Source organism: Clinocottus analis, unplaced genomic scaffold (assembly GCF_023055335.1).
Source record: "Clinocottus analis isolate CAN_PGR_092001 unplaced genomic scaffold, fCliAna1.0.p SCAF_10, whole genome shotgun sequence".
In the NCBI taxonomy this organism is placed as follows: Eukaryota; Metazoa; Chordata; class Actinopteri; order Perciformes; family Cottidae; genus Clinocottus; species Clinocottus analis.
The window spans coordinates 6,567,033-6,593,082 of record NW_027175821.1 but is presented as its reverse complement, the minus strand read 5'-3'; the positions used below and the strand labels follow the sequence as shown (position 1 = coordinate 6,593,082).

Genomic DNA, 26,050 nt, shown 5'->3' with positions numbered 1-26,050 from the left:
TATTAGGCAGTATACCAAACATCATTGAATCTCAAGTATCCCAAGTAAAAAGTAGTGTTGTATTTTGTGGTTTAAAACTTGTAGTTTTAAGTATTCTCCAACTGCTGTTGGAGAATACTTCCCCACTTGACCTAAGGTCAGTCCAACAAATGTATCCTGTTGAAGTATCATCTGGATCAGTGAAACCCTTCCTGCAAACTCAATTCTTAGACAAAAATTAAAAAAATAAACCTACCTCAATGGAAAAAAACTCCAGCTATTAAGGACCATAAAGAAAGATGCTGCCATCAAATTAAATGTAAAAAAGGAGCTGAAAAATTGCATCACTCATGAGATGAAATATGTACAAAGTGTTGAAGTCAGAACAAAAGGGAAGTAGGAAAGAATGTTTCATTAAACAGCACAAATACTTTTCAATCTTTTTATTGAATATTAAGGTAAATATTTCACATTAATACAGGCTACATAAAGTAGAGCCACTATACGACATGAAATTTACTCTCATTTTAACCCTTTTTAGTATGTAAACAATTATACATGTATTTACCACTCTAAAAGGTTCTGATTTCTCTTTCTCTTTAGGTAATCATCATCTAGTTCTGGGCCAAGTTTAAATAGCTACTTCATGTTGAGCCCCCTGCAGCCCAAGAACGGTGTATGTGGGTTTAAGTCAAAATCGCTAAACTACGCAGAGAATGGATCCTGTTAAACAGGTGATCGCGCATGTTTGTTTGCGTCATCGGGACACTGCTAACAGCTCTCGCCCCACTTTCTCTTTATTTGTTTGAGATAGGCACATCAAAGAATGGCGTCAAGAGAACTTCCGATTCTTCAACTTCTGCTCTGCACTCTCAGGTCTCTACTAAAGTTAACATGTTGTAAGTTTGTCTTTTTTCTGTGTCTTATTTCGGTCATATTCGTCAGTTGGTAATTAATGTTTGCGCTGTGGGTCATGCTGTGTGCGTTTGATTGCTGTGGACGCTCTTCTCTAGTTGACGTGGTTCAGGTGAACATTGCCCACATGAGGTGCCCAGGTACCAGGCCACACCTGAGAGGAGAGAGGACCAATAAGGGGTTTATGTTAGAACAACTCTAGTCAAATACTGCGTCTGACTAATGGCAGAAATACAAGCCTGACAGTTCAACTCAAAGCATATGATTGGACAGCATGAGTACAATAAAAAAGGACATTACCTGCTGTTGCGGGTCAGAGTTATCTGCGTTGTTTGGGACCACTTTGATAATGGGGCTCCATGCGGGGTCACCAGCGTGCAAACCATTGTACATCGGTCCCCCCGGCCCCTCTGCCATGGGCGGATGAGGGGGCAGCATGGTTCCTCCGTACATTGACATGGGCATCCCCTGAACAAACAATAATGCAGCATTGGTAAAAGGTGTGTACATGGGAGAAACGGAGGTTGAATCATCGACAGAGCTGTGGCTCTGCATTACCTTTGGGAAGTCCATGTAACTGTTGGGCAAATGCTGCTGCTGCTGCTGCTGCTGCTGCTGCTGCTGCTGCTGGTGGTAGTTGTTTGCAGGGTTTGCAATGCCTGTGTCATCCTGCTCCATGGGCTGGTGCTGAGAGAAGGCCGACTGCTCCGCCTGCAGCTGAGGGTGCATCATGTGGCTGCTCATCAGGGGCTGGGACCAACCGGACATGGCCTCTGTATCAAGACACACAGAATGTTGGCATTATTAGTGGATATCAGTTACTACTGCTAAGAAACTGAGATGCATGTGATTGTGTTTAGGTTACACATCTGACAATACAATGTTTCCCCTTTTCTCTAATATGTAACAAAGAAAATTCCAGAACAAAAGTTGCATTTGCTCTTACCCGAAGCACTGCCAACCCCGAATGACCAAATGCCTCCCTGTCCAACAGATGCCGTGTAGCTGGTGGTGAGGAGAGGTGGGTTGACAGAACCAGTCTGCCTGATCCTGGCCAGCCGCTCTGTGCCAATGGGTGGGGGAACCTTGCGGTCCTGCTGTGAGGAGCTGCCTGGCTTAGGCTGGGGAGGAGGGGGCACAGCTGAGGTGGAAAGGGCGGAGGATGACACTGTAGATGGAGGCGGGACAGGAGATTCACCTGGTGTAGAAGAGAGAGTCCAGGAGGAAATAGTTAGGGGCAGCTCAAGTTTATACATTTAAAAGTATTGCAAAAAAACTAAAAACTAAAACAGTTAGAATATCACTTTAAAAAAAAGTGCAAATAGATAATTAAAGGCTGAAATGTTAAAGCCTAGTACCTGATGTGGATGCACTCCATGGGTGAGGGGAAAAGTGCTGTCTGCTGAATGAGGGTGTGCCAACTGGCGTATGACCGTGCAGATACACAGGGCTGCCAGAGATACTGGTGGCATAGCTGGTCAATGCTGTGGGTGAGGACAATTAAATAGACTCATTACTAAGCACAATGGAAAGCATACAGTTTAAAGCAGTTAAACATCTACACAAACATGTATAAAGTAATATACCGATGGGGCTGTTGACCATCCTCTGTGAGGCAGAGCGGTAGCCAGGGGCTTTGGAGCTGTCTGGAGGAGGCGGAGGCATCATATTCTCCATCTGGCCCATGCTCATGTAGGCTGGTGGGGCCGAGTACGACTGCTCTGGAGGTGATCGAGCTGGCAGATGGCACGCACCCCACACCTGGTTGTTTCCAACCTGCAAAGCGGGCACAATTGGTAACAAAGATATAATTACTGCATATGGTATTAATGCAGTCATGTTACAGCAAGAAAAGAAGCCGTGAAATTTCTACTGTTTAGGTTGTTGAGCTATTAAAACTCCTTTATTACCATAAAGTCACGACATAAGAAAGCTAAAAGTAAAGACGTCAGGCTTATATTTGTATTATAAATGTCACTGTAACTCACCTGGCTATTGTTATCAAAGATACTGCTGAAGTTAAAGAGGCCTGCAGGACCAAAGTTGGGGGGCATCTGCTGGGGTTTGCCTGCATTGGCCACATGCTGCATCTGGGAACCGTTCATCATCCCCATGTTTGCAGAGACCTGAAGGGAGCCTGGAGCATGGGCTTGATTCTGGGCTTGTGGAGGCAAATTTGTCTGCTGGGACGTCTGGTTTTGGGTCTGTTTCAGGGTTTCTTGCTGAGCATTAAAGGGCACGAACACAGATTGTTGTTGTTGTTGCTGCTGCTGCTGCTGTTGTTGCTGTTGCTGCTGCTGCTGCTGCTGCTGCTGCTCAGGAAGGGAATAGTAAGGCCCTGATGGCTGCATACGATGGGAGACTCTGGGTGCAGGGGCTGAGAAGTGGGGTACAGTGTTGTTGGGGTGTGCAACATTGTGTGAGTGGATAGGAGGTGCTGCTGAAGGGTGGTGGGAGCTGTGTTGTGGGTTGAGGAGCGGCGGTGGAGCCTCTGTGGATGATGCAGAGGAGGGGGGAGGAGGTAACTGCTGTCGAGGCTCTGGCTTGGGTGGTAAAGCCATGGCGGGGGCAGAGAAACCCACGGAGTTGATGCTCTCACTCACAGAAACAGCCTGGTTCTCTATAGATAGAGAGGGCCTGTCTTTCCCAGGAGGGGCAACGGCACTGGGCTCTGTTTTAGTTGGGTGGATGTGGGGCAGTGAGATAGATCCGATGAGCTGCTGAGGGGCATTAGCGGTAGTTGTAGTGGAACTGTGATGTGCAGGAGAACCTGTGCCTCGTACTGCATTGCCTCCACTAGTTGAAGGGGCAGAAACACACACAGGGATAACACCAGCAGACTTGTCAGGGGGAAAGAGCTGTTTTTTGACAGAGGAAGGAGTGGGGACGCTCGGCTGGGGGTTGTATGGAGTTGGATTTGGGGTATGAGGCGAGGCTGCAGCTGTAAATGTGTGAGGAGCACTGGCGGTGGTGGTGTTGGTGGTAGTGACCAAAGCCCCCGAGCTGGCTGTGTTGCTGTGCTCATTATGGGTCGAGTTGGGCCTGGCCTGGCCTCCAGTGCTGTTGATTCCTCCATTGTGCTTGGGGGAGCTGTTGGCACTGCCGGGACTCACAGGACGTACAGGAAAGGGCCCCCAGGTGCTGGCAGCGGGAGAGAAGGTGCCACCAAACTGAGCCATGGGTAGGCGAGGGTGTCTGATCTGGTGCATGGTCTGAGCAGCCAGTAGAGCCAGCTGAGGGTGGGCGTACGCCAAGGGCAGAGACACAGGGAAGGGCTGTCTGACATTTGACGACAGCCCCTTCCCGATCTTTCCCCCGGCCTGAGAGGAGGGTGAAGACGAGGATGAAGAGGGCTGGAACGAGACACCTGCGGAAGTGACTAATGAGCTCAGGGCCTTTGGCCCAGCGGCTGAACCACTTGTGGCCCCAGCAGCGCTGGGGAAGGAAGCCGAGGTCGTTTTAGAGCCTGGGGCTCGGATGTGATTCCTTGGGATCAGATCTTCGAGCTCTTTGGCGGGGTCTTGGATAAGAGCATTGATCAGCTGGACTGCGTACCTTGTAGACTCCGTCCCTCCTCTGCAACAAAGAACACTTCTTTCAGACTATGTTTTTGTGTTAAAAAAATATAAGGAATCAAAAGTGATGACATTTTAGTTGAAAACCTTTTTGGTTATGCTCTCGTCTGTCACAAAACTTTCAGTTATAAAGTGCTATACAAGTAACAGGTCCTCAGTTTGAGTCGGTTGCACTGCAGTTACACGACTGGTGTTTAAAGTCTGTGCTCTACAATCGCTTCTGCCTCATTGTTCTCGTGCAATCAGCCTTTCTTATCTTAACTCCAGTTTCTTAGCTTAGGGAAAAACACTTTGAGTCATGTATTAGCAGCAAATGTGCAGGTTTACCGTTTTCACGATAACAATGGTGCAACAACATCCACCAAGGGCTACACTTTAATTGGCTGCACCAGTGCAAGTGGAATCTGTCTGGATCAACTTTGGTTGAAGTTTTCTGCTATACGTGTAGAACTGAGTTTATTTCCCCAACATTGTTGTTAAGACAGAAACTTTTTTTTCTGTTCAAAATTTGCTTAACAAATTTATATTATTGTCATCCAGCGCCATTTAATTTTCTTAAATGTAATATGGTCGGCTCTGCTTTTATACTGTATACATTAAGTGTTTTCATACTTAATATTTTTCTAAGCTTGCTGGTGCTGCTTCAAACTAATCCCCCCCTTGGGATGAATAAAGTATAAATCTATTTATCTATCATCCATGACTAGTCCAGTGGAAATGAATTGCATCATCCAGGAGGGGCTTACATGCTTTAATGCAGCTCACTAACTGTTCTACTCCAGCTGCAGTACCGTTTGCAGTCCACCAGAGGGCATTATATTTACCTGATGGTGATCATCCTCTCCCCGTTCTTGTCCTTCTGTTTGTCTACGTCAATGTGTGCTCCTGTCACGTCCTGGATTGCTGTGATGTTGCAGCCTCCTCGGCCCATGATCCGAGAAACAACAGAGGCTGGCACAGACAGCTTCTTTGATCTTCAAAAGAAGCAGTGAAATTGAATTATCCATGTGTCTATACTGGTTGATGTCAACACTACTTAAGGCAATTTATGTCACCAATGTCCTCAAACCAAATAAATTCCATCCAGAATTTTAATAACCAATATTTTTCTTTTAGATGGGTGCACATTAATTAAAATGTGGCCATGTCAATCAAAACTATTTGAAAGGTTGCATAGCATACAGATGGAATCTAAAAACAACTGACCTTCTGACGACCTCCTTCCAACCCTCTTCTCTCTTCTGGCCTCTCTTGGGGCTTGTGAGGCTGAGCTTACTGTTGGGTGAGGTGATGGGAAGAGCCATGGTCTTGAACGGAGAGGGCAAAGAGTGGGAAGTGCAGTCGCTCGTGTCCAGAACTCTGTGAGAAAACGGGCAAAATAATGAAGATATAATCTGTTATTTGACATGTTGGTTGACAATAAAATAAAAATACTTGCAGCATATAGTTAATACATAAATATAGCTTCTTTTTAAAAAAACAACAAAAAAAACTTAACACACAAAAAATGATGAATGTGCTCTGCGCCATCAGGGACTCACTTTTGCGTTGCTTTTGAGATGGAGACTGTGACCTTGTTGTCCACCTTGCAGTCAGTCAGCGGCTGAGGACAATGTCTCTTCTCTCGACCGTGCAGGAGGCCTTGGGCTGCTCCTGAGGAGGGGACTGAGGACGAGGAGGACGAGGAAGAGGAGGAGGAGGAGGCGGAGCAGGTGAGGTCAGGGAGGTAGTTAAGCTCCTGACTCTTGCCCCCACTGCTGCTGCTCTCACTGGCACAGTCGGTGCTATCCAAAGGGTCAGAATCACTGTTTCCGCCTGCCAGTCCCCCACCTCCGCCCCGTGGCTCACCCTGGATCTTGTTCTTGTCCGCCTTGTGCTGTGCTAGTGCAACCTAGAAGGAAGGCAGACATTAACATATTTGGTTTTTTCGTAAGTAAAGCTACTTTTAGACTGGATAACAACATCTACACAGCAAAGAAATAAAGTACCATTGATAAAAAGCATTAGTGCTCACCTGCGGATCCTGTAATATGATGGGTTCATTGGGCGAGTCCTTGGTCTTGTTCTTTTTGTTCTTGCGATTGGTGCTCGGGGTCGTTGCCACACTCGCTCGCTTCTTCCCAAAAGCTGTAGTGAAAGTGGTGGAGGTGGCAGATATACCAATGGTGGTGGTGGTGGTTGCACTTGGAGGCTCAATAGGAACCTCTTCTTCTGAGGGGGAAAACAGATCAAATTCAATGGTTACAAACCTTTTAATTCTTGTACAATAAAACCAAGTTTCAGAAGCACAAAAACAATTTTGCAGTCTCTTATCTAATAGTAAAAACTAAAAAAATGTTACCGTCAGCTGAATCTTCCTTCTGCTCCAGCATCTCGGAAAAGTCCTCCTTGGTTTTCTGCCCCTCCTCTTCCTCCTGCTTCCTCTTTTGCTCCTCCTTCTTCTTCTTGCGTTTCTCTTTACGCTTCTCGCGTTTAGCAGCCAGGGCCTGCTTCTTGCTCTCCTCTCGGGACTGTCGCACACAACACAAGAGTTGTACAAAAATAAAAACATGTTTGTTCTCACCTACTGATGACAAAGTATTCAGAATGCTTTAACCCTTTCCAAAGCACAGCCACATGGTTTGATATTACCTTCTCCAAGTCTAGCTCCTTGAGGAGAATGCTAGCATTCTTGTTGGCCTCGGCTGCCTGCTGGTCTTTGGCTTTGACAATGGTCTCCATGCACTGGTGGCACTTCTTCAACAGCTCCTGCAACAACAAGAAACAAACAGCTAGAGTTACAGCTTTACTACCATCTTTATCAGCTCTGTCAATCCCAATAGCAAAGCAGACTGATAACTTAAAAGTAAATCAACATACCTTGTCAGCGATGGTGGCGATATATCTCATGCACTCAATATCTGATGGGAATTGGTTGACCTCCTTCACAAGATATTGCACCACCTTCACATGACCCTGGAATGCGAAGGAAAATAGTTAGTAACCAGAGCCTTGGCAAAGTGTAGCGTGACACACTAACAATCAAAGTTTAGGTAAATCAACACCTTGCGAAAAGCAGCCATGAGCGGAGTAATCTTGCGATTATCGGCTGCATCCACATCAGCACTGGCATGCACCAAGAGCTGGACCACGTCAAAGTGACCACCATTTGCCGCCAGCCAGAGAGGGGTGTTCCCTTTCTTGTTCCGTACGTCGATATGGGCACCCCTGCAAAGACAAGAAGTTTTACCTTAAGGGATCACATGAAGGCATTGCAGCTAAAAGGGCTGGGGGAAAAGTCAGGCAGAGGCCTGAATCTATGGGCGACACCTGATTTTTATCACCACAGCAAGTGTCCTTATACTCCTGCCTCATCAGTATCTAAAATGGTAAACCTGATGTTGCATTTAAACCAGCGATATGGAGCTTTGTGAATGTGAAATATTTAAATCATAGGAAAACTAGAGCATGGTTCTGCACACAAACACTCAAGAGCACTCACCTGTTGATCAGCAGCTCACAAAACTTGTAGTGACCTTTGTCAGCAGCAATGGTGAGGGCAGTGTCTCGGGATGAGGGAACAGGAGGAGCGTTGACGTCGGCGCCTTTGTCCAGAAGCACTCGGCCCACCTCTGCATAACCTCCTGATGCTGCCTCCATCAGAGGAGTGAGACCAGTCTGAATAAAGTGAGAGGTTACTCAGCAAGATAGCCAACTACCCCATGGACTCAGCCATTAGCACTAGGCCAGTAGCATTTAGAAATTAATTACATAGTGAATGAGATCAAGTCTCCTCACCTTTGCACGATGCTCCACATTGGCCTTGCGATCCAGCAGCAGACTGACGACCTCCGCCCGGCCCTGGAAGCAGGCGAGGGTCAGAGCGGTGTTTCTGTTGGTCTCAATCTGGGCGTTGATGTCCGAGCCCATATCGAGCAACAGCTTCACTGCCGGCACGTGACCATTCATGGCTGCCAGCATCAGAGGAGAGATTCCCAGCTTACTGCCAGTCCTGGTGCGAGAGTAAATAAACAAAAGGTTTAGAGTACAACAACATTTGAACTTTAATGTGCTCTGAGAAGCATAACGTACATCACTGAATATTTGTCTTAGGACACATTATGGTTTCATTGCAATTTAATATTAATGTATGTTAACTTTTTGAAAAGCAACATTTATCAAAATAGCAGCTGCTATTAAGGTTTTTGGTGTTTAAGTTACAATAGAGTTTCCTCGCATACCATTCATAACATACTTAATCTCTATGTTATTACTTTTGGGTGTAACTAAAACCCAAACTCCCATTTAGATCAAGAAGGATTACATTCTTGAGCTTCTCGTTGCTCACCTGGAGTTGATCTCAGCGCCGGCATTGAGGAGTATCTTGATGATGTTGACGTATCCCCCAGAAGCGGCCAGGCTAAGCGGCGTGTAGTCGGAAACGTTGCGGTGTTCTTTGTTAGCTCCCCGAAGCAGTAGCAACTCAACCACCTGACCAACACAAAAGGACAGTTGCAGTTAAAGCCAGGAAACAAATGGACAGGATCTCACTATTGTTTATGTAAACTCCAAAGACGATGGTCTACCTCTTGTCGTCCCCCAGAGCAGGCCAGCGAGAGGGGCGTGTCTTTGGTTCTCTCGGACTGAGCCTCAATGTCACCCCCTTTATCCAGGAGCACCTCCACCACTCCAACGTGGCCAGCAGTGGCAGCCAGGATAAGAGGAGTGAAACCTGCGGAGAACGGAGAGAATGTGAATTGTGAACTAAAATCCAAATCATACCTCCATATTGTTCATAATACCATACAATTGTTATTATGTCCATCTTATTACAACACTTTCATACCTTTTTTGTCCCGGTGCTCAATGTTGGCTCCCCGTGCAATGAGAACAGACACAAGCTCCTCATGTCCTCCTGCACACGCCAGGGTCAGTGCTGTGTCATGGTTACTCTCCGTCTGTGGGAGAGAACAACATCTTTTAATATGGTTGAGAACTGTGAACACAAGTACTCTATTGTGAATTTTAAGGTCTTCTTCATGATAAAATTGGCATTGTTTCTTACATGTGCATCGATGTCAACGGAGGGGTAGAGGGGCAGGACTGAAGGAGGCGAGGCGATGTTTGCGGGCATCTGTGTGGGTGGCTGCGACAGGGGCGTGGGCGAGGTCGAAGGGTTTAGCATGGGCACCCGGCTGCTCACAGCTGCAATAGAGAAACATTTTTATAGGATTAGGAATTTACCAGACGCGTTCATTAAATGCGAGTCAACAAAAAAATCTCAAGTCGACTGCAAAAAGAATTGCACTCACCTGCCATGATGTCATCCAGCGTGTCTGTGAGCGTCTGTGCAGGTGTAGCTACCATGAGCCCATCTGGGGCTTGCTGAGGTATCATTCCTGGGCCTAACCCACCCAGTTGTTGACCCTGCTGCTGTTGGCCCAGCATTTGCTGCCCCACGAGTACCCTTTGCAGCTCTGGACTGGTGCTCCCCGGGTAGTCCGCAGGGTTGTAGTCTGGCAGTGGTTGGATAGGGACGAAGGCAGTTTGAAGAGGCGGTGGAGGAGGCTGGGGCTGGGCTTGTGGCGAAGGGGGCAGAGGAGGCTGCTGAGGCGGCTGTGGCCCATCCCTGTAGAGGATTGTGCCCACCTGAGGAAGCTTGGGGTAATCGCCGTCTTCTCCATCCGCCTCTTCCTCCGAACCTTCCTCTTCATCGTCGTCATCCTCCTCTTCCTGAAAAGAAAGAATAAAGCATCATTAGTTTCTTCGGACCAATAAACAGTTATACAGAAGTCAGAAATAACATTAAAAAAATAAAAAGATTACTGAGAGGTTCACCTCTTCCCCTTCCTCTCCTGGCTGCTCTTCTTGCTCGCCATCTTTGTTGGCCTCCTCATCCGTGTCAGAGCTGGTGTGTACTTGGGCGCCTGTTAGGATCGGAAGCTCCCCTGGTAGAGATGTTGTACTTCCGGGACCTGGACCTGGGCCCTGGCTCTGTCCGGCTTCCTGCTCCTCCTTTAAACCTTTCGCCTCCATGTACTCTTTGGTGAACTGTTGCTGTGTTTTCAGCTGCAGCTGGCGCTCCACCTTCTGCAGCTCCTTCAGGATTTTCTTCTTCTTCTGCACCTAAGTGGGGAACAGCCACATCCATGTTTGACTAACTTCTGATAAGGTGCTATGCATCAAAATAGCACTTTCATGTTATTTTGCATGAAAGGTCAAATTTACGTAACGTTCGGAAAACAATGTATCTTAAATGAATGATGGGTTATACCTGCTCCTCTCTGCTCTTCTTCAGCTCCTCAATCTTGTCTTTGGTGAGCGGCTCCCCCTGAATGAGCTCTAGCGACTGGAGCTGGGCCTTCTCGATGGCGCTGATTCTCTGGCCCAGCTCATTCAGCTTTCCCTCCGTCTCCTCCACGATGCACTCTAGAGGTTGGCACAAGTGGAAGGGAGGCAGAGGCTCTGCTTCAGGCCCCCGGCCAACTGAGCTGGGGACACCGGGTTGAAGGGCTGCTTGTCTCTGTTTGGAAACGCCTGGATTTGTACAAAAGAGAGCCAAGAAGTTGAGGTTAACAATAAAATGCCTTAAAACTGGGGAGATAACAGCTAAATGGCTGGGTGAAGTCTTTAACTCCATTTTGTGAGTACACTCCCTGGGTGGCAGGAATGATTACCTTTGCTCGAGACGGGTGGGGGTGTGACGATGCTTGATGGGGCTCGGTCGGGCTCCTGAGGGGGCACTACCATGGCGAGAGCTTGGAATGGGACACGTGGAACCTGTCACAACAGAGAACATGTTAGTTTTAAGCTCTCAGAGTCTATTGTAAGACTTACTACTTTCAAAAAACAGATATATGAACATTACAAACATTGATAAAAATAAGTGTGCTTTATTGCTGTATTTACCTGAGAGGCATCTTGCGAGGGGGGAGTGAGCTGGGAGAGGTCAGGAGCTGGGACAGACAGGATGTTGTTGGGGTAGTCCAACAGGTAAGACACCACATTGGTGTGGCCACCCTTAGCAGCTTCTATCAACATGGTCGAACCATCCTACAGAGAAAACATAGATGGTTTTGATGATGTGTCGTTAATATACACATGTGGAAATGCATAAATATTCCAACTAGTGTAATATATATCAAAGGTTTGTGCATTACTTTGAGTCTGTGTGTAGGATCTGCCCCGTGTGCCAGCAGCAGCTCCACCACAGCCAAATGTCCTCCAGCACAGGCCAGAGAAACCACTGTGTGGTCATTGTTGGCTGTAGCTCTGTTCACATTAGCACCTGGATACGAGAAAAAAGAAGAGTTAACACATTAACTCACTCTGTATGAGATACAAGTCTAATTAATACATTTACAAAAGCAAACTCTTTAGGCATCCTGCCCAAATTCATAAGGGATAAAGCACATATAAAAGCAGTATTCCTGCACTGGGATTGGTGAGCCTATGTAAAATGTATTCAACAATACAATAACTGTAACAACTCGTAATCTTTCATCCATTACGAGTGTTATTACCAATACACTGTCGAAAAACTAAACTCTTCCCTTGTATTTATTTGAGTGTACATCCTAGCAGGATAAAGCATCTTAGAGTCAAATTGTTAAGAATCAATAAAAACTTCTTTTTTTTTAAATAAAAAAAATTAAATCACAGAATGAAATGCACTTAGCTAAAATGGCCATGTTTAATCACTACACTTTTTAAGGAAGAGACAAATAACCTTTTTGTCGAAATCACAATTTGCAAAGGAAGTACATTCACCTTATTTCCCTAAACAGTAGCCAACAACGCACCTTTGCTTATAAGGAACTGTACTGTACAGAGATGTCCCGCCCTTGCTGCTTTCATCAAGGGCGTCCGCCCCCCTTCAGACTCATGTTCCTGGAAGACAGAAAGGTAAAGATTGTTTTAAGTTTACTTGAGTCCAGAAGTTAAACAAAACATGTATAAGTTACATTTGTCCCAAAAATTGAGTCAACAAAAAAACTTCTGCTGTACCTCTCTAAGCTACACGCCATACTCCATAGACTGTGCTCAATATAATCAAGTCATAATTACACACAAAAAGCCATGATTACACATCTGTTCTGGTGGATAGGTATAGAGAACACATGTATACCTATCCAAATACAAACAGTGTTTCCTCTACTATTATATATAGCGCCAGATCACAATAGAAGTAATTTAAGGTACCCTTTCCTATAGAACAGATCTACATCTTATTCTTTTAATAAACAAACTAAAACGGCCATATCTTAGTTATCTTATCTACACGATGGAATGTCATTTCTGTCTCTACATGCGTTATAACTCTCCTCTGCTCTCGGTATCGCGCACGGCGGACAGAGAGAGTTGAAAAATATGTTGCATGCTTTTCACAATGGTGATGCTTTCAAAATGAATGCGAGGCTGGATATTTGGATGAATAATAAAGCATCTTATTGGAATTTGCCAAGTAACAAGTAACATTTTGCTGTCAGTTAAATTTAGTACTACAATGTTTTTCTCTGAAGTAGATGTACACAGTAAGAAGTATACAAGTTGAGCTGCCTATTTTTAGGTGCCTTGTTTTTTATACGTTTTGAACGGGCACCGTACAAGAGCCAATCATAAGTGACAAAGAGATTGAAGAGTATGGCGTACCAAGTTGGCTCCAGCCTGCAGCAGCACATCCGCCACATCAGTATGTCCGTTCTCACATGCATACGTCAACGCTGTGTCACCCGTCGCCGTGGTGGCATGAACGTTTGCCCCTGAAAAAAAAATATGGGATTAGAGTTGTAAGCACAGAGAAATAACTGTGTGTTTAAATACAGCTTAGCATACTCTTTGTTCTCCTAGATCTGCAGCTCCTTGCCTTCTTTCCACTAGCTCACCTGCAGCCAGTAGGTATTTGACCAATTCCAGATGGCCTTCCTGTGCAGCCTCCATTAGAGGTGTGGAGCAACCCAACTCAATGTCTGCGCCCGCCTTGATGAGAAAGTCTGCTACTTCCAAGAAGCCTCCGCAGCATGCTAGAGTCAAAGCTGTCTCCTGGGTCTCCTCTGTCTGGGCATTGATGTTAGCACCTGGTCAACAGAATAAGAACAGTCAGCGATGCACGCTTTTTTTTTTTTTTTTTTGCACTTTATGAAAGCAAAAGTTTTCCAGATGTAGAAGCAAAGGTTGCTTGCCTTGAGCCAGCAGCAGTGCCACCATCTCCTCATGGCCTTCTCTGGCTGCCTCCATCAGAGGTGTGTAGCCTTCATCATTTACCTGGACAAAATAAAGGGGGCGAGAATGACTCACTGCAAGATTACTATGTGGCTTGAAGTCTTTTGAGTACTCTCACTGAGTATTGAACATTTCATCCAGCTATTTGTTTAATTCTCACACTGTAGTTGACACCTCTACATGAAATGGTTGACGGTAGAGGAGAGATTGAAAAACCTGAAGCAATGTAATTTGGCCTGGCATCTTGTGTTCAAGTCTGCTATGTTTTGAAAAATATGTAATGAAATATGAATACATCATTTTTAAGTTCTTCCTTGCTCTAACTTTAAGTTTAAGAGTGTAGTTTGTTTTAAAAATGTAATGAGAAGGCTATCTTCCACAGAAAAATCTGGACAGTAGTTTATTTGTAGTTTTTGCCCTTTCCTGTAGTTTATGGTATTGTGTTGGTATTCAGGCACCCGTCCCTTTACACACCTCTTCCAAGTTGGCTCCTCTCTCTATGAGCAAGGCTGCCAGCTCCACGTGTCCTCCGCAGGCTGCAAGGGTGAGGGGCGACTCGAAGGAATCGGCTGGCATGTTGACCTGCGCGCCGCTGTCCAACAGCAGCCGTGCCACCTCCACATGGCCGTCCTGGGACAGCGAGACACACAGAGAATGTAGAGATAAGCACCTGAATAAATATATGAGATCACTTTTCAATTAAGCCATACTACTGTCGCGCTGCATGACGCCGAGAACCTTGATTCTTTACAATACATTTTTAAAACAGGGTTGAATTAATGAATCAATATATTTTCTTACCGGATTGCTGCATTCACACTAGTGTGATTAGCCATGTCCATAAAAGACAATATAAATATTACGATCATTGTAGGAGCCAAATGGGGGCACATTGTTTTATTTATGCTTCTATGTTTGAACACCGGGTGGTGCTGTTCGGGTTCACTATTTAACTCATCAGAACGTGATGGACGGCAGGTGTCAGACCCCGGAAAGGGCACAGGGTTTTGACCGCACCAAACCATAACATTGAAGGACAATAAACACATTACATAAAACCAATCGTTTGTAGATCCTTCTTGCGCATCAGCCTAATTAAATCCGGAGGAAGAGGCACCTCAGTAGCCGCCAGGTACACGGCTCCTTCTACAATCATAGTCTAACATCCTTTGTTCCATTCGTTTAATTAAAAAAAAAAAAAAAAAAAAATCACAAATATCCCATGTCCAATTATTTTAGTAGACTAGTCTACATGAAAAACACCATAAAAGTCTCAATTAGCGCTGAATAAGATGGTTGAACTCGTGAACGTGGGATATATGCATTCACAGACTCTAGTTTCCATGTTGACAGAAAAAGCCAGTCACTTAAGTGCACAAGTCAAAGTGCTTCTTAGTGTGGACACTGAAGGACTGCAGCGGTTCTGCTGCTGATGAGCGGATTTTGAATTGGTTGTCATGTTGGATCTGTAATCTGACTTACAATTTTACTTAAGAAATATGACAATTTTATTGATGTTGGTGAATCAATTTGAACTAAAATGGAAATCAATTGTTTAAAACTAATAATAAAAAAAATAAATCGTTAAATCAAATTGAAAACATTTATTGAACATGAATGCAATAATAGTTTGGAAGAGAAATTTAGGCAATTTTCTTTTTTTTTTAAAAAAAAAGCAGAGTGAACTGAGAGGAAAATATTTATGTAACGGTTTGGGTCAGATGCTCACCATGCACGCTTCCATCAGTGCTGTGTGCATTTCATCCGTTTTATGTTCCTGGTCTGCTCCGGCCTCCAACAGAAAACGCACCATATCCAAGTGACCTGCAGAGGACAAACCAGAACTCATTATCTAAACCTTTTATCACAGTGTATTTGTAAAGAGCAGGTTAGAGGCACAGAAACCAAAATAAGGCAATCAACAGAACAGACAAAAATATTTGAGCTCTGACCTTTGTAGCAGGCGAGTGTGAGAGCGCTCTCCTTGAACTCATTGGAGTGTGTGTTGATGCCGGCGCCATACTCCAAGAGCACCCTGGCCACCTCTACGTGGCCAGCACTGGCCGCCTCCATTAGAGGTGTGTGTCCGTTCTCGTTGTGGTCCTCAATGTTAGCACCCTCTTTCAGCAGCACCTTCACCACATCCACGAAGCCACCGGCACACGCGTACGTCAAAGCTGTGTTGCCTAGAAAACAGCGAAGAGATTAATATGAGCGTAAAAACCGACAGCTAAGCAAATAATCATAACTGTAGAGAAATAAAGGGGGAGGGTTTTACCTGTGGAGGATTGTGCATTAACATCTGCCCCGTGGACCAGAAGCAGTTTGACGATGTCGACGTAACCTCCACTGGCAGCAGCCATAAGTGGCGTTATGTCTCCCTTGATGCCCCGGTCCTCCACATTGGCATGCATGGCCAACAAAACCTAAGGATGAAAGATGAGATGATGATATTAAGAAATAAGCATGGACGAATGTTGCCATGATATTGTTATCTTTGCAGGAAGGTCATTTTTAGTGCACAAGCGCTAAACACTACAAAAATGTAAATCATAACAATGCAAAATCAAGTACAACTACTCCACATTGCCTTTCGCATACCTGTGCAAGTTCATAATAGCCTGCCGAGCAGGCGAGGCACAGCAGGCTCTCCCCTTCTTCCGTGTGTTCGTTGACGCTCCGTCCCTCATCGAGCAATTTGCGCACAGCGTTGACATCCCCATCTGAGCAAGCCTCCGCTAAACTACGGCTGAAAATAACCAGACTGCTACAATTACTGCCACTGTGACAGGTGAACACACATACGCCTCACATTTACGCAAAAACTCATACATACATAGTGTCTGTACAACTCTGATTTGACAGAAAAGAGAGGGACTATGCTCGGTCAAAATAACTCAGTACTTTATGAAACTGAACAAGACAAATATGCCAGTGTCAGTATGGGAGAGATACATACTTGTCGGCTTGGCCGGCGTTTAGTGTGTTTTCAGCTCTCATACGGGTCAGGGCTGCTGCAGCTTCGTCCAGGGCACAACTCACGGATGACGTCAGTCGCCGTAGCACTTCGGGGTCTGCAAAAGCTTTACCATCGGCAGTTGACAATTTACCGATGCCTGCCGAACACCAAAAGGGCAGAGGTGCATAGGGCAAGGCAAACCACAGGGGAGCACAACCACACCAGACCAGATGAAGAAGCAAGTCCAGTCCAGCCAATCCAATCCAGGGTTAGTAGCAGCATACAAAAAAAATAAAAAAAGAGGAAAAAGAAAGAAAGAAAAAAGAATTCACACACAGAAAACACACAAACACACAAGCATTTGTTAATATGGCTTACAATCTTTCCTCACTACTTCCAAGACACCATGTGTGATGTTTTAAACTACTACAATTTTGCCAGTGACTGGGTCAATGGAACAGTACAACACAATATCTGCTGGTTGACAATTGGAATATCTGGGTAAGCACAGATCAGTGACCAGAACTTGAATGAATACAGTGAGGGAGGTCATGTTAGTCCTATAAGAGAGTAGACATAGGTTCAGGCTGTTATGGTCGAACAGAAGAATGTCTGAATTATAGATGTTTAAACGGCAGTGAATCGGAGAGAAACTGGAGACAGTGGTCAGCGAGAGAGCGAAACACGGGGAGAAACTAATTGCCATATGAGAGAAAATGTGTTTGTGTATGCATGTGTCATTAAGGAGAAGAAAAGCCAACGAGGGGAAAGAAAGGGAAGAGTAAGCGGTAAGGAATAAAAATTGCATTTGCTAATGGCCGACATTGAAAGATCTTTCAGAAGACAGACCCATCTCTATTTAGCCTAGTGAAACCATACAAGTGTTTGTGTGTGTGTGTGTGTGTGTGTGTGTGTGTGTGTGTGTGTGTGTGTGTGTGTGTGTGTGTGTGTGTGTGTGTGTGTGTGTGTGTGTGTGTAGACGCGTTAAAGGCATGTGTGTGTATAAAAAAGAAAGCGAGAAGAACCAAGAGAGAAGGAAAAAAAAAAGTGTTTGCTTTGAACTTTTCAGCCTCAGTGAGCTCTGGTCCTTGTGGTGGTCCTGTGTTTTCACCACCAGGCCTGCAACTTAAGCTAAACTTAGCATGGCTCTCAGACTAGGATTTTGCAATGTCTCGAAGGCTAAGTGAAACAACAGGTCAAAGAAGTTGATCATTCATGTTATGCTGTATCATGCGTATCTCAGAGAATGCAAGTAGCTCACTGAACCAAAACAGACTGAGCATACATCGGGGTTTAACACATTGTTAATACCTCAGAAGAAAACAAAGAGGGTTAGAGGTTTTCTGGTCTTTTTTTTTTTAAGGTCTATTTGTACATTTCTAAAACTGTTTCGTCAGTTGTGTATGACACCATAACTAAAAATAACTTCCACTTTTAGGGTCAAACTCTTTCTTAAATGAGAAAAATGGACAATGAGTTCTTAATGAGGCCAAGACTGGGACTTGTGTACAAGCAGATATTTCTGAACTGAAACACGTCACTGGCTCGCCACTGAGCAGACTACACCCACTGCACCACCACCCAACACACAATGCAAAGTAACTTTACTGATGTAGCCAACAGCTCACAAGGAATGGAATCTTCATTCTTTTTTTAATCAAATTCTCCACAACATACTGGCACCAGGTTTTGATTCTAGCTGGTTGTAGCCTTTTGAAATGACCACAAAGTGGCAGTAGCACCTGGCTGAAACCTGCATTGGTCTCTACCAGCAAAAAGGTGCCGTACAGTGTGCTTACCCATAAGTATTTGCCCTCCCCAAAACTCAGACATGTTTACACAGACAACATGATCCCCCTATCTGGTAGTGTCAGGGGAGGTGTAAACGTCACATGCTTATTCAAAACATACAACTGGCATTCACACTAATCTGGTAGCATGGGCACTAAGACATTTATTTGTATATTTGTAATGCAATGAAGAATTTGATTTAGGCGGTAGCAGTCTTCACATGTGCCACATTAACTTTCCATCTGATAATTAGACACGTTTAATATTCAAGTTAATATTAAATAGATGTGCAGAAAACATTATAGTCACTCTACAGAGATGTCAAGTGAAGTATTTGGTTGCCTTATTTTACAGTTGTTTTTTTTCCTATTGCAGCTAGCTGTTGTATGCATGTAGAAACACCACTTTGCATGCAGTTCACTCCTTGACCTTTCCAACAAATTAACAAAAAAGAACCTGCACATGAAATCCAAGAAGCAAACCACAGTAATTCTAAAGTAATAAATGTCTTTAAATTGGTTTAGCCGCTTTATTTTTGGTCTGACACAAAGCTTTCAATACCTAACAGCTTCTAAAATCAAAGCGATCTGCACTCGGGCAGCAGTCCCCAACTACGATGGTTTTTCTTTGCGACATACTTTTAGAAAAACGCGTCATATGTAGGGTTCAAGTGGTTGCCGGTCCGACAGGTGACAGGGAGGACACATTTGCATTCTGGGTAAGATGTTGCAATGTCAGTGCTGGTGAGGCTTGGCTAATGAATCACTGCAGTTTCTCGTGTGTATTATAGTCAGATGAGTTACTTGCAACACTGATGTAAAATGCGTGAAGCGAAGTTAGTCTGAAAGCTCTGGGTGCCTGTGTTTTGTTGCCAGTAAAGAAAATGCATTGCTTTGTTAAAGATGAGTAATGCCTCTCAACAGCTTAACTGCAGAAATATAAGAGTCAACTAACGTTTATTTTTAACAATTTATTTGCCTATCAGATGAAGAGGAGTGGCAGACTAGAAACGGAGCGAGAGAGAGAGAGAGATGAAATCAGAGCCAGAGAGAGAGAGCGAGATAGGTATGACATGCAACAAAGGTCCCACGGACGAAATTTAACCCGGCACATTGCGCTTACGTGGCATGCGCATTAACTATTCGGCTACCAAGGTGCTCACGCTGATGAATATTTACAAACAGAAAATGTACTGGCAACGCTTTTCAGCTATATCTTTGGGCTCTACAATTCAGAGCGACAGATCTGTAAAGTGCTTGCCAGCCTTCATGAAATGTGTATTTATCAGCATAAGAATTTGCATTTGCTTTCTATAGTTAATTTACTATTTTTGTCCACTTGACGTCATAGGCTTTGGTCCATTTATTACTGAACCACAACTGCACTGAATCTCTGACCTTTTGGGTGTGTTTTGCATATTATGTCTGCTTTAGTGTTGTTATTCTGGAACATTTTTACTGCTGTAGTAACAAAGTCTCGCTTTGCAAAAGAGCTCTCTGACCGTCATTGAAATTGTTTCTTGGGAAATAGGTTAAATACACTAAAAAAAACTAGCGGCTTGGTTTACATTACTTGCATTATTATGTCTATAAAACAAACAAAAAAATCATTACATTTTTTTACAATTACATTTTTGTTTTAAATGTTCTTCAATGCAAGGTCTTATTCAAATAAACATGCCCTTTTGTTTTTTTGAAAAGGTAAGAATACATTTTAAAACAGTGTGCAAAGTTTTATAAGTGCGCAAAATTATGTTTTAACCAGTGACTGCCAAGATTTGACAAAAGGTTTGGATTTAACCTCATCAAACTTTTAAAATCTTAAATCTTGCATCTTCGCAGCTCAAGCAACAAATGTCAATGTGCTCTACTGTTTTCTGCAGTCCTCTGTAGAATAGCTTGTATTGGATACACTTATACAATCAAATGAAATACAGTTCTGCCATAAAGTATGCTTTTATGACATCTATATGGTTTTAAGTTTTTTTTTTTTTTATACCGTCAGTAAATTCAATTGTATGCTTTAGCACTGAGGTCATAGTAAGTGGTGGTGTTGAACTGGACTGTTTTTTATTGCGGTGTTTTTAACTATCTGGCCCTCTTGCGCATGTCAACAGGGACGACAAATAATGTAAATGCAAAAGTATGGTTAGGGGTAGTCTTTTCAGTTTAGCAAGCCTGTTGTAAGACCGGAATACAACAAATGCAAGATGTAAAACAAGACATCATGGTTTATTAATGAAAGCTACGGATACTGCTAACCAAATTTAAGTGTCATTATTCAAAAGATTAGGAGTGTTGCTGTTTTATACAAGATCAGAATCTGAGTGATTTGGCATCAGCAGTTGCTGCTGAAGCCAAATCTGCCATTTACTGTACATGTGCCTTACCTACATATATAACTGCACAGTGCACACTTCGCCTAAACTCCAAAAGGAAATTTTATTGAGAAAAATATATCTTTGTAAATTAAGGTACGTTAAAATACAACATCTATACATTAAAATGGTAAGAGTACACCTTTCTTTTAAGGGTTTCTTCTATTATTTTGTATAATGACCTGCATGTATTTTCTGCTTAGTGAATGTTTGTTAACTTTTGCGTTAGCAGATTTGGACAGCTTCTCTTTATTCCCAACAAGAACAAATGCTCAGGTTCAGCAACCGTTCGCAAGCAGCAGGTCAATGTAATAAAGCTTTAATATTTTAGCTTTGTAATCGATCATAATTGACTGAATGAGAGACAGTAACGTAAAATGCAATAATTTAGCTTTTAATACACACTACAATTTAAATGGTCTAAAATATAATGGAATAATTAAAATAACCTAAAACAAATATTTTGCCTTTAGTCTACAATCCATGAATTTCACCATATCTGTGGCATCTTCCCCGGTGATAGTCTTAACTGGATTGGTATTTGTTTGTACAGGAAATAAAAGGAGGCTGTTCAAATCCTACTGCAATAACAACTATACATAGACACTCCTCTTTCTAGCGCTATATATGGAAAAAAAAATTATATATATATATATATATATATATATATATATATATATATATATATATATATATATATATATATATATATATATATATATGAGACCTCGAAAAATCCATATAACATTAAAAAGCTATAATTAACGTTATTAGGCAAGCTGGAAAAGATCTTAAGCGAACAGATAACAAAAATTATCTTGAGAACAATTCTGACTAGTCAGGGAGAAAGGGGAATAGAATGAGATTAGCCATTAGCCGTTCAACACGGGCTCTCTGCATGCTGTGGAGGCTCAAGCGCGTTCCAGCGTTAATCTGCTCGGTAATGTTTATAAGCCCCAACGAGGCCAGGACACCCAGCTCTAATGGATTAATCTACATAGACCTTCTCCCACCTAGATAACAAGTTCTAATCAAACTAATTTACCCAAATCACTTTCAAACTATGTGCCGATATAACACTTGTAGAACCGGCAGGATCTCCTTATTTACATTCCAGCCTGAGGCTTATACAACTATTGTTCGGATTTGAAAGGGATAGGGGGGAAAAGGCTAAGTCAGAAAGGTGTGGTCTTACTTACTCAAAGTTACTGCATGTTAAAGCACACATTAAGACTGGTTGGAGCATAAAAGGTATGGCCAAATAATGAAATAGTGGTCAAGTACTAATAAACATGTGTCAAGTCTTAAGCGGAATTAAGTTAAGACGAAGCAGTCATACCTGCAGCTTCCAGTAGAGCTTCAAGTCGAGCTTGAGTCTCTGGATCAACCGTCCTCAAATCTACTCCATCTGTGGCGCTGGACAAAAGCAACTCTGAAGCCGTCTTCATGATGGGGTTATCCAGGTCCTCCTGGTCCAAAATGAATGACTCCACCTTGAACAGGTAGAGAGGAGGGTAATAGAAGAACCATCAGCCCTTTGTAAGCCATTTTCATGTTAGTGTCTAATCATCTGTGATGTATATAAAGTCTAAACCTTGACCAAGTGAGTTTGTAAAATAGAAAAACTCATGAGAAAGTGAGAAAACACTAACATGTATAATGTTACTTGCACTAGAACTGCAGGAATTGGTCATATAACTCTGTAATGAGTTAAGTTTCTCACGTTCATTGGGCCAAGGTGTAGTTTGTTTAGCTCTTAATTTTTTCCGATTGTATGTACGCTTCATAAATCATAAAAGTGGCGTTCGTTTGTGAAGATTATCTTGCATAGTATCATAAACGATTGATTGCTAAAGCACATTTTCTGCAATGAAAATCCCATTGGCTTTTTGTCGAGGGAATCCGTGCGATTTTACCTTCCGGGTAGCCTTCCAAAATAAGTCATGACTGCAGCTTTCTATCAGTCACTTATTAGTTACATTATCCTTTATAGAAGTTGCCCAATAAACACCATGTATAAAAAGGCCAGGCATGCCGCCCTTGTTTATTTACAACCGAGAGAACTCAAAAAGGAGCATAGGGATGAGCGAGTGAAAGCACAGGAAGTGCTACGACCAGGAATTAAAACTCGAGCACACATGGCGAGATTCAGCTGAGCTTCCCAGGTACAGCAGCACAGCCTCATACCTTAGCTTTGGCCCTGTTGAATAGCATCTACAGAATCAGTCTGCATTAAACATGTTTTGTTGAAAAAAACAAGTGAGTCAACATACCTTTAATCTCATATATTACTGTTGAGTAGAACTTTGATCACGATTAAATATGTGGCCATGTTTCAAAAAACAGAACACAGCTGTTGTAAACTATCTATCGATCGATCGATTGATAGATAGATACACAGACAGACACACCCACATCAAACAAATATTAATGTAACCAAACAGCAAAAAAAATGCTTAAGCAGACTTGTTTATATTTAGTCTATTTCAGAGTACTGAACTGCTGGTTCAGTTCCTGCGTTTCAAATTTTAGAGGTGGGACTCTAGTAAGTCCTTAGTTGCACCTAGGTTAGTTTAAAAAAATAATCGCAAAAATAGCCACATCTAACTACATGTACTAGTGTCCACACAAAACTTTGCAATAGAAAAAAAATGCAATAAACCAACCTGGGAAATATAGACTGGAGCTCTTAATTGATGACGTCTGAATCACACTATGTGACTTCACTACTAATTTTTTTAAGTCAATTTATCCTTCAAGGTACCCAGGTATACCGTGATGATAAATATGATAGACATCACAAATAATTCAGCCTACCTACAAGGTGAGATTTTAAACAATAATAAGATTAAAAATAAGTTGGAAACATTCACATAATGTAAGAATTTGCAAAACAACTTTTGACTGTAACCGTCACAATCTCTGTCTATGTTCATCCATAAACTGCAGTAGGCTTTTAGGGCCTAGCCCACAGATCAAATGTTGAGAGAGAGTCAGCATTCAGCAATGTGGAGGAATTCAGCTATATGATAGGAACGCAGGGTAAAACAACCCATGGGGGATGTAGTTCTACAAAGGCGTTTATAATCAACAATGGACATCAGTCTCCCCTATTAATGAACTACAGTTCCCACAGTGTTGGTATCCACAGAGCTGAAAAGGCCTAGAATGGCATCTGCTTAATCCTGGGGCTCAGATTTTAGCTGCTGCCCAGAGCAGCGAGTTCTCCACTGGAGTAAAACACCACAACAAACACTCCCTTCAAGGGTTAGAAAAAAGGGCTGGCTGAGCTAAGAAACATGACACAAAAAGACACTCATTTGTAATTCGATTCAAGTAAACTGCCGGAGATGTAATTGTCAAACTTGATATTTTCTGCTTCTGCTACTACCACTACTACTACTTCTACTACTACGACTACTACTGCTGCTGCTGCTGCTGCTGCTGCTGCTACACAGCTGATGCTCAGACAGAAATCCAGGCTATATTGACATTGGCATCAGCTGACCTTACTGTCATAATTGAGACAGATAACCCTTTGGTCAGATATTTGTCGAATATAATACACACAGCTCAACAGGTAATGTGCATTGCTCTGCAGTGTTAATTCTCAGTCCACACCCATAACTCCTTGAAGATAGTGACTGACAGTAGAAACTGCACCACCTTTAAGATAATAAATATGACGATACCATTAAACTGAGCACATTAGTGCAAGTCCTACATTTGATATCCAACGTTAGCAGTCTGGCAAGTTACACTACTGAGTCTGTTGCATCTATACGATAAGTGTAAACACAATTATGTAACAATAGTATGGCTGAGAGGTCTTACGGTCGTAAAATTGACATTAGACGCGACTATCGGTAAAGACGATATGGTTATGACGATGTGGCCTGGAAGAGGTGGTTCTCACATTGTCACAAACAGGTGATTTTTTTCCCTCTCAGGTGACATTAAATGTGTCCTATAGTGACACATTCCGTATAACACGTGTATCCACCTAAGCTAATATAAACATGTCTGAAGTATGTTGAGCTGAGGAGGAGATGCCATCACACCTGTCCGCCCGTGTGTGACCGCAGCCAGCACATGGAAAGTTGGACCCCTCTCCACATGAACTCTAGCTGCTGTCAATTGTGACAACGCAAATCAAGTTGACAGTGGTGTTAGCTATTTGACCAAAAAAAAGGCGGAACATGGAAGAAATAAAACTGATGTATTTGTCAACAGCGAGTACCTTAAAATAGAACAGTTCCGCGGGCAAAGGTATTATCTATACGTATCGAAACTTAGCCGAGAGACGATTGGAGTTAATTTACATGATTTGGAAAAGTGACGTAATTGCATCACAACTACGAAATGGCAGATAGTTAGCTGGCCGTGAACGTCCACGGGTTCACGGGCATCTTCCATTTGCTGTGGCTGGAAAGCTGTTGGTGGAGCCGCAAACTTGTGATGGGTGTTGCGAGACGACAGCACCGAGCGAGGCCGTCGTCGCTTCCACCCGAACTAGGCCGCAGTCACAGCCTGCGCTGCATAAATAAAACATTTCACCCGCTCAGCGTGATCAACTGCTTGTGTCCCACCAAACAGTACCGATATCAAACACCGCATAAGCCACTGAACTGGCGAGAGGTGTTGTTCGATTGAAGCGCTGTCTTATTTTACGTCATTTCAGCGGCCTGGGAGGGGGTGGTTGCCAACTGCGAGCTAATTCGCTAGCTAGCATCCAGCTCGCGCTAGGAGAGGAATGTTACCTAGCGCTCTGGTTAGGCTTAGCTAACTAGCTTAGCTTAGCGTAGCTACCTCTGAAACCTCGTCTTCGTCGCTGCCGGATCCTGGACCCGAGGAGAGGACGGCCGCGGCCGCCAGTTTGAAATCCAGTCTTTCTGCTGCAGGCCCACTTGGTTCGCCGTACAAACGTACTTTCTTTCCACCTACACCAATCCCAATGCCCCCTAGTCCGACTCCTCCTGGTGTCGCTCCTACCCCCATCCCTGCCACTGGGGAGCGAGGAGTCACCGAGTCAATCTCGTCCTCGAAGCCGTCGGTCAGCATTGCCGTCCCGGCTACTGCATCCTGCATACTTATGTTCACGATACTTGTGTCCACGAGCTAGTTGTTGACTTAAACGTCCGTCCAGGCTCTTTCTTTTAGGATATTTGCGTGATTTTACTTCAGGGAATCCAGAAACTCTCCCGAAGCGAGGGTTGAGGAGGATCTCTTTCCCCCAGCCATTAACTTTCTAAC

At 43.5% G+C, this 26,050-nt stretch overlaps 1 protein-coding gene across 2 annotated transcripts; it reads right to left on the bottom strand.

Annotated features, from left to right (window-relative positions):
- Nucleotides 1–407: 407 nt before the first annotated feature.
- Nucleotides 408–26,042, bottom strand: ankhd1 (ankyrin repeat and KH domain containing 1). 2 transcript variants are annotated; one of them, XM_068584748.1, is made up of 39 exons: nt 25,607–26,042; nt 22,137–22,290; nt 16,630–16,786; nt 16,272–16,434; nt 15,949–16,096; nt 15,623–15,856; nt 15,400–15,494; nt 14,145–14,300; nt 13,631–13,712; nt 13,334–13,525; nt 13,101–13,210; nt 12,251–12,338; nt 11,609–11,736; nt 11,358–11,501; nt 11,126–11,228; nt 10,723–10,985; nt 10,287–10,574; nt 9,761–10,181; nt 9,514–9,653; nt 9,295–9,406; nt 9,035–9,180; nt 8,797–8,939; nt 8,247–8,460; nt 7,951–8,126; nt 7,514–7,676; nt 7,329–7,424; nt 7,101–7,217; nt 6,811–6,979; nt 6,484–6,680; nt 6,011–6,360; nt 5,676–5,828; nt 5,294–5,443; nt 2,883–4,470; nt 2,481–2,670; nt 2,253–2,378; nt 1,841–2,092; nt 1,453–1,667; nt 1,195–1,362; nt 408–1,048 (listed from the first exon to the last, which is right to left on the bottom strand). In XM_068584748.1, exons 1-39 carry the CDS (start codon nt 25,883–25,885, stop codon nt 989–991), a joined length of 8,130 nt encoding a protein of 2,709 aa, XP_068440849.1. In that variant the 5' UTR covers nt 25,886–26,042; the 3' UTR covers nt 408–988. The 2 variants fall into 2 exon arrangements, with proteins under 2 accessions (XP_068440849.1, XP_068440857.1); XM_068584756.1 differs by having other exon boundaries at nt 16,272–16,419.
- Between the last annotated feature and the right edge of the window lie 8 nt (nt 26,043–26,050).

Coding starts and splice junctions, on each gene's coding strand:
- ankhd1 (XM_068584748.1), bottom strand. CDS start 25,885: ATGCAGGATGCAGTAGCCGGGACGGCAATGCTGACCGACGGCTTCGAG. Junction 16,435..16,629: donor AACGCCGGCCAAGCCGACAA/GTATGTATCTCT, acceptor TAATTGTAGCAG/TCTGGTTATTTTCAGCCGTA. Junction 7,218..7,328: donor TCGCCACCATCGCTGACAAG/GTATGTTGATTT, acceptor TTGTTGTTGCAG/GAGCTGTTGAAGAAGTGCCA.